This window comes from Apium graveolens, chromosome 6 (genome assembly GCF_009905375.1).
Source record: "Apium graveolens cultivar Ventura chromosome 6, ASM990537v1, whole genome shotgun sequence".
NCBI lineage: Eukaryota > Viridiplantae > Streptophyta > Magnoliopsida > Apiales > Apiaceae > Apium > Apium graveolens.
The window spans coordinates 287,023,792-287,037,078 of record NC_133652.1 but is presented as its reverse complement, the minus strand read 5'-3'; the positions used below and the strand labels follow the sequence as shown (position 1 = coordinate 287,037,078).

General features: G+C 39.8%; 1 protein-coding gene across 1 annotated transcript in view; it reads left to right on the top strand.

The window, feature by feature from the left end:
• The window catches only part of LOC141666167 (uncharacterized), a 28,635-nt gene extending 17,666 nt beyond the window's left edge, over window positions 1–10,969 (top strand). Inside the window, exons 6-8 of the mRNA XM_074472160.1 lie at window positions 9,559–9,712; window positions 9,792–10,174; window positions 10,256–10,969. Coding sequence (XP_074328261.1) covers window positions 9,559–9,712; window positions 9,792–10,174; window positions 10,256–10,804 — 1,086 coding nt within the window. The 3' untranslated portion in view covers window positions 10,805–10,969. The remainder of the gene's footprint in view (window positions 1–9,558; window positions 9,713–9,791; window positions 10,175–10,255) is intronic.
• Window positions 10,970–13,287: the final 2,318 nt, after the last annotated feature.

Here is a 13,287-nt window from a genome sequence, read left to right as displayed (position 1 = left end):
CTAGTTGTATATCATATTGTAATGTATATAGATCATAAGATATCGGATGTGAGGAAAAAAGATAATACATAACTCATTTAATATATTGTAGTATTTAAAGAAAGACATCTAAAAAGATGTATAGATATGTATCAAACTTAAAAAATTAAATAAAAAGAACTGACATATTAATAAATCGGGTTGGGTTTGGTTGGGTTAGGGTAAAAATATTTGAAACCAATATCCAACCCATTTACGTTCGGGTTGAGTACGTCACAAATCATCTATTATTTGATTTACATTGAGTCGGATTTTTCAGACTAAAAAAGGGTTGGGTTGGGTCGGTTTGATCGGTTTATGCAACTCATGTGCAGCCCTAGGCTATAGTACTTAAATTCGTTTTTGAATTTGTAATTTTATTAATTATTTTCACATGATGTTAGGAGCAATTGATGATATCAAATAGAAACTATCAGAAGCATCGACGGATGATGACTACATCGACGGATGATAATGACATCGACGGATGATGATTACATCGACGATGATGATGACATCGACGGATGTTAATAATCGACGGATAATGATGTCAACGGATGATGAAATCATATTTGTCACATTAGTTAATCTATGAGAAGGAAAAGGAAACAAGAACTCAAGGCGGTGAAGGACTTTATCTCAGAAGCAATTGTATAGGTTTCCTTGTTGTTAATAGAACATGATTCCTTATACATTAGTAGTTGCGCTCTATATAAAGCACAGATTAGGTTCATGCTATAAGCATTGCGACATTGTTATATCTTTCGCATAACCTAGCTCTCAAGGATATTTGTTCATCCTTTTGAGAGAGTACGTTTGTAATAAGTTTTTATCAGTTAATATAAAAACTGTTGATTTTGTTGAAGCTTTGTCGAATTGATTGTATTAACTGTATCCACCCTACTCTACAGTTGATTAAGGGCCTAACAATTGGTATCATAGCTTGCTGTTAACGTACATACAGTTTAAGATCTAAAAATCAATCAACCATGTCAGACAAAGAAGAAGAAGAAGAAACACAGAATCCGAATCCGAAGCCACCACCCCCAGCCACATCACAAATAAGCAGCAACATGAGTAGGTATGAAGCAATCAAGGTGTCTATCCTGAAGATACATGAATATCCAATTGGAAAGTCAGGATGGCCATGTGATGGAAGCCACAAATCCTAAATATCTGAACTGGATCTATGATGGTCCTCACAGACCAATGAAGATAGTTGTTTCGCTTGCAGGAGAACCAGAGAAGATGATAGACAAAGACAGGAAAGACTACTCTCCGGAAGATATCTCATCTATCATGAAGGATGCTAAGGTCAGACACATCCTGCACAGCAGTCTTGATAGTGTTATGTCCAATAGAGTCATTGGATGTAAAACAAACAAAAGAGATATGGGATGCTTTAGAGGTAAAGTGTCAAGGTACAACTGCTATCAAGAGAACAAGAGGATAGTACTTTCTTAAGAATATGAGCACTTGACTCAAGGGACAATGAGTCTTTTAACTGAGATCTATGACAGATTTCAGAAGTTGCTGAATGACTTATCCCTTGTCGACAAAGAATGTAATAACCCCCAAAATTTTCAACTTTTTTGTAACCCCTTGTGAATAGTGTTTGTAGCTGAATGAGAAACTTTTCATGTCACACTATGTAGGGGTTCTGTTATGGATATTCTGGGATATTATTAGTACTCTATGTAGTATATAAGTGTATGTAAAGATCGTCAGAATCCAATTCCGAACACTTTGGTTTTTCCGGAAATCCACAAGATACAGAGAGAATTGAGTATAAGGTAACAGGATAAAAAGGATTTAAATTAAAGGATTATAGATAGAGGATCATAAAAAGGAATATAATGTATTGAGAAAGGTTAAGGGAACCTAAGTAATAAGATCCCGGGTATGATCCCTTCAAACGATAAACGAAAATGAAAGTTAAGCGAACCGTTATAATAGATCAGCGGTCATTAGGCAATCAATTAGGAAGTTAATCAAAGGGATTAGTGGGGATGATGTCATCCAACCAATAGAAAGAGGACAAGGAGGGGAGGATGACATCATGAGGGTGACACAAGCATGACATGGGAAGGAATGAGGTGTGGTTGTGAGAACCACACAAATTCAAGGGCAAAGGTAATTACTAAATCAAACACAAAAACAATCAACCAAGCCAAGCAAATTCATTCTTCATCAAAAATCAAAAAAAAAGAAACCAAGGCATTGTTCATCTTTGCTCTCGGCTTTTACTATTTCAAAAGGGAAGAAATTCAAATTCAAGATCCAAGCTTCCTAAATTGGTGAGTTAATTCCCTAATCATCTTCATGCTTAGTTAGGGCTATATCATGAGTTTAAGCTATTAATTCCTTCTCAATCTTCTTCATTTAATCAAAGAAGAAGACTATGAATAGTGTTTTCAAGTTTTTTAACTTGAATTTTTCTTGTTTTCTTGAAGATCCAAGCATTCTTAAGACTTCTCAAAGCTTCTTAAGCCATTCTCTTGATTCTCCACTCTCCAAGGAAGGTATAACTTCTCAAACCATTAGTATTAAGTTTTGTTGGTTTGGATTTCATAATGTTAGATGATGGGTTAGTGTAATGAGTGTGTACTCATGATAGAGCTTTATTTAGTAAGTGGTTTTGTTGATTTTGGAGTTAGGAGTGATGCTTGTTAGATTTGAAGTTCTTGGTCACTTTTGTTTGACTTGGTTTAGATGAATAAATTGGTAATATTGAGTTGATTGGGGGCTGTTGTAATGTAGTTTAGATGGAGGTTTGATTGGGTTGTGAATTGGAGTTGAAATTGTGGTTGTTTGAATTGGTTTAAATTTGGGAAATCGCGTAACATAGCCGTCGTAACGTCCGATTTCTGTAGACTGTTTTTGTTCATAACATTAGGACCCGAGAACCCCCTGCTAGATTATGACCACTGCCATGTTTAGATAGCTCATGTTACGAGCTTCGTTTTGATATGTAGTTCGTTCGATTCCGATGCACGGTTTAGGAGAAACGACCGTTTCAAGTAACGGCGTTTCGCGAACGAAACTTTTTCCCTCGCCTTACTTTGAAACATAGGTTAAAGACCAAAAAGGGTTAATTAATGTATGAAACATTTATGGTAAGTGTGTTAGGCAGTTGGTAAGACACTCGCGAAGGAATCGCTTTAAAACTCGTAAAGGTTAAATTATTAAAAATGGTGGAGACGAGGGATACCTCGAGTGACTTAAGTGCAATCAGTGAGCGCAAAACAAGCGTTAGAGTCTAAGTTAGTTAAAGTATAGATTTACAAGTGACTTTGGTTTAATTCCAACTTACTTGTTGTTTATAGGTTACCAGACTCGTCCCGAGCCTTTTATCACCCCAAGTCGCTCAGGCAAGTATTCTACCCGTTATACTGTTGTTGTGATGTATATTGTGTATATGCATGATCTTGCGATAAATGCATATTGGTTATTAGCAAATTCTTGCGATATATTGTAGCATGTGATATGGTATATATGCATGCCTATTTCATATTCTTGAAATATATATCTGTTGGTTCAGTTGATAATACCTATGCTAGAGAATAGCGGTAACTTGCATATACCCTTAGTATAGGGACCCAAAGGTGAAAATATTTTCTAAAACCGGGAGTCGAGGATCCCGAGTAGATTTTATATATATGGATATATATATATATACTTATATATATATATATATAGTCATAGTTTTCAAAACTATTAATCGAATAAGGTTTATTCGATTACTTTATCTTTATTTTATTATTGAATATTATTTCGAATATTATTCGAAGGCGTATGACTCCTTTATATTAAATGAATATTATTTTGAATATTCATTCGAGGACTTATGACTCCTTTTATTTATTTATCTGAATATTATTTGAATATTCATTTGAGGATCTATGACTCCGATTATTTGCTGAGGTATATTCTTTATTTTATTAAAGAATAAGGTGTCAATAATCAAACTTATTTTCGATTATTCAAATAAAGATAGTACTTTCATATAAGTATATCTCTGGTTGTTTAATACTCGTTTCAAGTATAAGTTTTAATACTTCTACTTCAATTATTTTTATAAGGATAATTCTTTATGGGAATATTATTTAATTAATAATATTCAGACATTTTCTAAATATACTGGGGACTGATTTACTTCATTAAATCAGTTTTACTCCAAACACTCTTTAAAGTGTTTTCGAGTCTTCAAAATGATTTTTAAAAGTTAGAGCGGATCCCAAAACTCATTTTTATATTTAAGATCTTCCTTTTTAAGGGGATTTAAATACTCGCTCAAAACCTGAGGGATCCGGCTCTATGGTGTATTTTATATTCGCAACAAGGTTGCTGTTTTGATAAATGAATTGATTACTTGCCCAATGTTCGGGAAGTAAGCCCATCTAATTGAGTCGGCATAAGCGACAGGCCGGGGTACGGTCTATCAAAGTGTAAGTGGCTGGGTGGCAGTCCATCAACGCGTAAGAGGCCGGGTGGCGGTCCAGCACAAGGTCCTTATGTGGCCAGGGTGATGACCGGTGGGGGATTCATCCATCTACTAGTAGAAAAGGTTACTTATTGGTATCTTTGCCTGATCAGCAAGATATCGGGTTTATGCCAAAATTCTTTTCCTTTCCAAAATTCATTGGATGTTTCAAACTCTGTTCATACTTTACATAACAGAGGTTCCAGGAAATGTTTAAGAGATATATATGTGGATATATATATCGGGACTAAATAAAGTATCTCGTAACTTTATTTCATTCAATAATATTTCAAAGATTGAATCTATTCAAGTCTTAACTTGTGGTCTCATCTATGGGATGTTTTTTTTTAAAAAAACTTATAATACTTTGAACGGTGGTAGTTCAAGTAGCTTTATAAATGATATAAGTGTAGTGAAGTATTTGGTAACTTCATTCCTTGTTTTTACTTATATCTAGTAAGTAATTATCTTACACATGATAAAGATTCTAGTAAGTATCCATTTAGATACTTATATTATTGTTATCACTATGTATTATCTTGCGAGCTGTAAGGCTCACTCTTGCTTTATTTCTTCATCACACAACAACAGTTAGGAAAGATGGCCAGACTCCAGCAGACCCAGCGCAAGCGCGTGGGAAGCGTCCCGCGTCTTCCCGATGATGTTGTAGCTGTTATAGCTGCAGAGGTAGATCTATTGTAGATCATACCATCTACTTTTGAGAATCAATTATGTATAATTATAACTTGTGGCAGATAATGGCAATCAACTGTAAATTTATCAAGTAATCATTTTGGGTTGTAATAACTTTTAAATTGCGGATTCAAAGACTTGTACTTATTTCAATTTCATCTCTGAGACTATAACGGGTTGTGGTGTGTGTTAGTGTGGGGTCACAACATAAGGTTATTTTTATTAAGTAAGTGAAGTGGTATTGTGGAATGAAAGACCGTGACGACCCGGATCCCCGACCCCGGATCTGGGGGTGTTACAGAAATGGTATCAGAGCTAAGCGTTATAAACCTCAGAGATGATGCGACGATATAATAATAAACTCACAAAGATAATAAGAACTCTTGCCAAGTTCATTGTCGGACTACTTAAAGTAGCACTGATAGTTAAAACCCTTACGGGAACCCTTATAAGTATCATGATAGTAACTTAGCTCGTTTAATGTGTAGGCACCTGAGATAGAGGACCCTGAGATGTTCGAGCGTGAGCATGATGAGGCACTGCTAGATGTTGAGGATCAGGAGGAGCCTGAGATGGAGGAGGATGAGGAGGACCCCTCAGAGGAGTCAGAGACGGAGGTCATTGCTATTCAGATGAGGAGGACCCCTCAGAGGAGTCAGAGACAGAGGTTATTGCTAGTCCAGATGAGGAGGACCCGGATGAGGTCCCAGTAGCTGAGGAGCGTGTTGGACCTATGGTAGTGTATGCTGGTACCCCCTTTACCCACACTTCCGGTGGTCAGAGCCCCTACCCCTCCACCACTATCTTGGATCCCCTATGATGACAGCTCAGAGACCCATACTTCCGAGCCTAGGCAGACCGAGGAGGCACCCTCAGCGGCTCCGGATTCACCACCTCTTGACCCTGCCCACAGGCAGTCTTCGTTAGCTCATGGATATGTTCAGGATGTTCTGAGGACCCGAGTGGCTGTTGCCGAGGCCCGACTGGATGAGGCCAGGAGGGAGTTGGATGCAGAGAGGGCGGGTAGGCGTACCCGAGCTTATGAGACTAGGGCTTCTATACCCCGATCCTTGAGGAGGGAGCTTACGGGGATAGAGCTCACGTCCCGAGCGAGACTCAGATCTCTCCAGGGGGACAGGCATGGTAGGATCTCCAGGCGGCAGGCCGACTATATCTTCCGTCGTGTGATGGAAAGGGTTTGGGAGCTGACCCGCTCCGGTGTGTGATTCAGGATTGATGATGGAATAGTCTAGTTGTCTAGTTAGCCGAAACCTTAGTAAGAGCCAATTTTCCGGGATAGTTGACTTGTATATAACATCCCTTTTTTCTGACTAGACAGATAGACTCTTGTGTATCACTTTTGGGACAGATGACTGTAGCACTGTTGTACTTTTGACCAGATCAAACTATGTATTTCTCGTATTATGTATATATTTGTTTCCTTTGGTTCAGTTCATTAGTGACGGGATCACTGTTTTATCATTATTATTACTGCACTTCGTATTAGAACTGTTATGGATTAAAACTACTATATATAATTGCTGTATTTAATACTAAGGAACGTGAGCTTCGAGGCTCGATTTGACTGCTCTTGTGTTTCGTGACTCAATCTGCCTTAACAAGATGCCTACGTACCTTGCTGATTGCCAAGGATCAAGTCAAAAAACGTAGTTCTGATGGGTGGGGGTGAGACCCCTTATATAGATGTGGGAGTCCTTGAATTGGACTTGGTATAGGAGACTTGGTGGATAAGCCTCTGAATTAGGATAGACTTAGGAGTCCTAGGAAGTAGGAAGCTGATTCCTTATCCTTTTAGGTTCCCTTGAGGCTAATCTCTAAGGACTTATATCCTCATCGGGACTCTTTTCAACATCTGATTTCTCCCTTATTAATTAATTACGAAATTAATTAATAATCAGGGCTTTTTGGCCTTTTTTATTCCACCAGGCCTGATCTGGTCCGTCAGGCTTAACCTTTCTGGTCTGAATATCATACATCTTCTTATTGGGCCTAGCAGCCCATTAATTATAAAACCAGGACTTATTTATCCCTATCATTTGCCCCCCAACTTTTGGGAAACATTGATTAGGTTTCGCAGAAGTTAAATCTATTCGTTCCCTTACAGGGTTTCGTTTTTGCGTAAAGTGTGGAGCGACCTACACATTTACAACGAATCTTCCTTTTATTCAGAAATTATCTTAATTTCCAGGAATTTTTCCCTAATTTTCTGGGATTTATCCTTAATTTTCTGGATTTTTCCCTTAATTTCTGGGATTTATCCTAATTTTTCTGGATTTATTCCTTATTTCTGAGAATATTAACATTTTTCAGAAAATATTTAAGGAATTTCCTTATTTTTCTGGATTTTTCCCTTAATTTCTGGGATTTATCCTTAATTTTCTGGATTTTTCCCTTAATTTCTGGGTTTTATCCTAATTTTCTGGATTTTTCCCTTAATTTCTGGGATTTATCCAATTTTTCTGGATTTTTCCCTTAATTTCTGGGATTTATCCTTAATTTTTTGGATTTTTCCCTTAATTTCTGGGTTTTATCCTAATTTTCTGGATTTTTTCCCTTAATTTCTGGGATTTATCCAATTTTTCTGGATTTTTCCCTTAATTTCTGGGATTTATCCTAATTTTTCTGGATTTATTCCTTATTTCTGAGAATTTTTCAGAAAATATTTAAGGAATTTCCTTATTTTTCTGTAATTTTCAGAGATTTTTCTTTTCTTTTTTTTTTTTTTTTTTTTTAATATAAAATTCGACTAGGAATTTTTCGAGCAGAAAATTTTCGACTAGGAATTTTTCGAGTAGAAAATTTTCGACTAGGAATTTTGTTGTTCTTTCGGTCAGGAGTCCTGCTTTTTGACCGAATTAACCTTCATTTGTTGCCCAGGTCGATGCAAATTCGGGCAGGGCTCATTCGATCAGGAATCCTGGTCGAATTTCGGCCAGGATTTTCACCCCTTCCTCTTTTTTTTTTTTTTTTTTTTTTTTTTTTTTTTTTTTTTTTTTTTACAATTTTCGACCAGAAAATTTTCGACCAGAAATTTTGTTCCTTTCGGTCAGGAGTCCTGCTTTTTGACCGAATTAACCTTCATTTGTTGCCCAGGTCGAAGCAATTTCGACCTCCTGTATTTCGACCAGGATTTCCACATGATTCCTGGTCGAATTGGGTCATATTCCTGATCTTTTTATCCATTTCTCCCTGGACTTTATTTTTGGGCCACCTTCACTTAGCTGGGCCTTCATTCTTTTGGCCCATTATGACTGGATTTTGGGTTATGGGCTGTTAACCTTAAATATCTGGGCCCTTTTCTGGGCTTTTTAAACACTTGGGCCCTTAGCTGGGCTTTATTTTTTCAAGGTTTTTTTTAGAATTGGGCCTCATTTCTAAGCCCAAATTCCAAACTCTTCTAATATCTTTCTGGATTCTTCCAAAATCTTGAAAAAACTCAAGCTTTTCTTTTGATTTTTTTACTAGAATTCTCTTGAATTTTCCAGGAACTTCCAGAACCTTCCAACTTTTGGGCCCAAATGGGCTTTTTAAGGTCCATTACCCATTTATTTCTCCTATATATAGGTGGGATGAGAGTGTGATTCTTCACACCTCTCATTTCATTTCTCTTCACCTACAACTTTCTAATCTTCTCCTCTCTCAAATCCACTCCTTCTTCCTCCCAAGTCTTTTCCAGTCTTTACTAGATGGCCGACAAGAGTTCCGAGAGGGCGGCCAAGATAGCCTCGGCTTCAAAACGAGGTAAGGATATCGAGATCCGCTCTTCATATATGTCTTTAATTGATATGATTAATACTAGGGGGGATGAATATCCTTCCACTGCACATCTCGACTCCTTTAATCACTGTAATACTTGGCATAACATAGATTTCAATAAACTAAATGCTCGTTATAACGTCCCTCCTCCCTTTAGACTAGTTCCAGTCTCTGGTGGTGACCGTACTTGCCACTGGAGGCCTGATACTCTCTTCATCTACACCGACGCCCTTAATGCTGGGCTCAGGTTCCCTTTTCATCCTTTTATCCCTCATCTTTTGGCTGACTTACAAATTAACCCGTGTCAGCTTCCTCCAAACGCCTGGAGGAATATTCTATGTTTTATGGTTTGTTGTCTTAGGGAGGGCTTTCCTCTTTCTGTAGCCGTTTTTAGGAAAGTCTTTCAATGTTACAATAGTTCTTCCAATATTTGTGGCTGGGTTTATGTCAAACAAAGGCCCAAAAGCAAACATATCTTTAACAGCGCCTCTATTCCGGATAATAATCCAAATTGGAGGAATAGTTTCGTCGGGTTACGTTGGGAGAATGGCGATTGGGGCACGCTCTTTCGATCTTCCTTCGGGAAGGTCAGTGATGGTAGCCTCAAATCCATTCACTTAACTCCTGAAGAAACTATCATTTATAATGGGCTCACTCAGGATGATGGCACCACCACCAGCTGGACTCTTTTAGAAGAGTTTTCCCTGATTCATGTGGGACTATCCTCTGTTTCTCAACAGGGTATTTCTCTTCCCTTCTCAATTTTTCTTTATTTCACGCATTATTAACATCACTTATTTTGTCTTTTGCTTTGTTTCAGCTGCTAAGGAGATTAACGAGGACAATGTCCCCTTGGTCGAGGAAACAGCTAGGATGAAGAAAGCTCGGTTAGCAGGCCTAGACACCAGAGGAAAGGCGACAGAGCCTATCTTCTTGAGAAAGCACAAGGAGCCTATGGGGGAGGCTTCAACTGAAGGAGCTGAGGGCCATAATGCTCCTATCACTGCTGCTGCCCCTGCTGCTGCTGCTACAGGCGCCTTTCAGCCTCTCTGGGGATTCCGCCGAGGGGATACCGTGGTTGGTTCCACGAAGCATGCTTGGGATTGGTCCTACCATAGCGTGACCCCAAAGGACTTTACTGATGTGGTGGCCACCCCTGACCTTGAGAGGATTAAGCTCATGGGAGCCCAGTCTCTGGCTTCGGTATGCCTTCTCTTTTTTAAACTTATTTCTCGTTCTTGTAGCACTTTCTTGCCTTATACTTTGTTAATTGTTTTGTTTCAGTCTAACGCCTACTTTCAAGGCGCTGTGAGGCAAGCCGAATCATGGAAGCGGGCTTCTGATAAGGCCGATAATGCCCTCAGGAGGCAGCAGAAGAAGTATGCTACCCTGGAGAAGAAGCTCAAGCGCAAGGAGGAAGAACTCGGAGAGTCTAACGCCGAGCTGGTGGTACTTCGGGCGGAGAAGGATAAAGCTATAGACAATTATCTGGACTCGGAGGAGTTTGCCCAATCCATGAGGATTAGGGATGATTCAGTCTTTCCCGAGTTTTTTAGGACTGGCTGGGACACGGCCCTTGGGACCGTGAACGAGGCTTGTCCTGATATTAACCCGGCGGACTACATCTGCCCTGACGATGAGGCTTTGCTACAGAGGTTTCGTACCCGAGTAGTTGTCTCGGATCATGTTCCTCAGGATCCACTTCTTCCTCCTCCCGAGTCTTTTTCCAGACCTGCTGAGGATGACAGCTCTTCCTCCTCCGAGACGACGGAGACATCTAGCGAGAGCGGAGAAGACGATGATATGGACGCCGAGGGCACCTCAGCTCCTTAGAGCTTTTTCAGCCCTGCGTGGCTTTTTTTATTTTCGAGACTTTATTTATCAAACTTTTGTAACATCTATCAGATCTATCTCATTTATCACCTTTTATGCTTTGCATCCATGCATTTGATTTTTATTTGTTAGGCCACAATCATACTTTGAAGAACTTATGAATTTCATAAAATTGTCTGGGATTCGTCCCTTACACAAGTCTTAATAAATTTCGTAATAAAACTAAAACATATAAATCCTAAGCAAGCAAAGCTTCAAGGTGCTTTTCAACCTACTCGCCATCCTGACGAGTGAGAATCGTACTTCGACCATCTTACACGTAGTAAACCTTCAGGTTTTGTGCGTGCCAGGTTCTCGGGACTTCAAAACCATCCATAGTCTCCAGCTTGTAGGTTCCTCTACCCTGAACGCTCTTGACTCTATACGGCCCTTCCCAATTTGGGGCAAGCTTTCCTTTCTGTCCGACACCAGAAGCCTCTATTTTTCTCAAGACTAGGTCACCATGTTTGAAAAACCTCTCTTTAACCCTTAGGTTGTAGTAGAATGAAGCCTTTTTCTGATATTCTACTATCTTTGCGTGTGCTTTATCTCGTACTTCATCGATTAAATCCAGGGCTAACTTCTGCCCTTCCTCATTTTCTTTTTCATCAAAAGCCTGAATCCTTGGAGAAGAATGTGATATCTCCACGGGAACTACTGCTTCCGCCCCATATGCCAACATGAAAGGAGTTGCATCTGTCGTGACTCTACAGGTAGTCCTATAAGCCCATAATATGGGAAGTATCTCATCTACCCAATTATTTCTCGACTTTTCGATCCTCTTCTTTAGTCCATCCAGGATTATCCGATTTGCTACTTCCGCTTGCCCATTGGCTTGCGGGTGAGCCACAGAGGTGAATCGTAACTCAATTTCATTTTCTTCACAATACTTCTTGAATTCCTCATTGTTGAATTGCGTTCCATTGTCAGTGACGAGGATACGGGGAATTCCATATCGGCACATAATGTTTTCCCACAGGAATTGTGCAACCTGCTTAGTTGTGATTTTGGCCAAAGGTTTGGCTTCGATCCACTTGGTGAAATAATCAATGGCTACAATCAGAAACTTCCTTTGTGCTGTGGCCATAGGAAAAGGCCCTAGAATATCCATCCCCCACATAGCAAAGGGGATAGGTGAGTTGATAGAGGTCAGCATCTCGGGGGGTTGTCTGGCGACTGGTGCATGCTTCTGACAACGATCACACTTCTTTACATATTCTTTGGCATCAGCCATCATTTCTGGCCAATAGAAGCCTAAACGAGTTATCTTATGAGCCAAGGCCCTGCCCCCCAAGTGTTGCCCACAAATGCCTTCATGCACTTCCTCAAGAGCCAAGCGTGCCTCATCGGGCCTGAGACACCTCAAGTAAGGAACCACGAAAGATCTTTTATATAGAATCCCATCTATCAAAGAGTACCTTAGTGCTCGAACAGTTAACTTCCGTGCCTCAATTGTATCGCTTGGCAACCAACCGGTCTGAATGTGAGCCTTGATGGGATCAATCCATGACGTCCCCAAGCCTACGGGAGCCACAAGTTTAACATCTATGCTTCGTGTCTTCAAAACACGGAAGTACACACTTCCTGAACTTTCTTCAATCTCAGATGAAGCAAACTTTGATAGCGCATCTGCTTTAGCATTTTCTTCCCTTGGAATGTGTTCAACATGGCATTCATTAAATTGGGTCATCACAGCCCTTACTAGGCGAACATACTTTGCCATCGTATCATCCCTTGCTTCAAATTCTCCCTTTACCTGGGATATGATCAACTTCGAGTCTCCACGGACCTTTAAGTTTTTGACCCTAAGTGTCCCAGCTAGACCAAGGCCAGCAATCAGGGCTTCATACTCTGCCTCATTGTTTGTGGTTGGGAAGTCTAGCTTCATGGCATACTCAATTAAGAATCCATCAGGGCTTTGCAAAACCAACCCTGCTCCACTGGAATTTGTTTTTGATGCTCCATCAAAATAGAGAACCCAATATTCTTTCTCCTTGTCCCCATTGTCGACTCCCTTGTCTTGAGGTGTGGTATCTTCCTGCCCCCCGACTTCTTGGTTGGGTATGGTACATTCCACCACGAAGTCAGCTAGTGCCTGGGCTTTTATGGCCATACGTGGCTTATACTTGAGATCGAACTCTCCCAACTCTATTGCCCACTTAATTAGTCTCCCACTTGCCTTGGGACTGTGAATGATATTTCTCAGTGGCTGATTTGTTAGCACTTCAATTTGGTGAGCTTGAAAATAAGGACGCAGCTTTCTTGAAGCCATCACCAAGGCTAAAGCGAATTTCTCAATGGCTGAATAATTCAACTCAGCACCACGCAAAATTTTGCTGACATAGTATACGGGTTTCTGGACTTTCAGTTCCTCCTTAACCAATACCGCGCTCAAAGCGCTTTCCGAAACAGCCAAGTACAAGAATAAAACTTCACCCAGAACT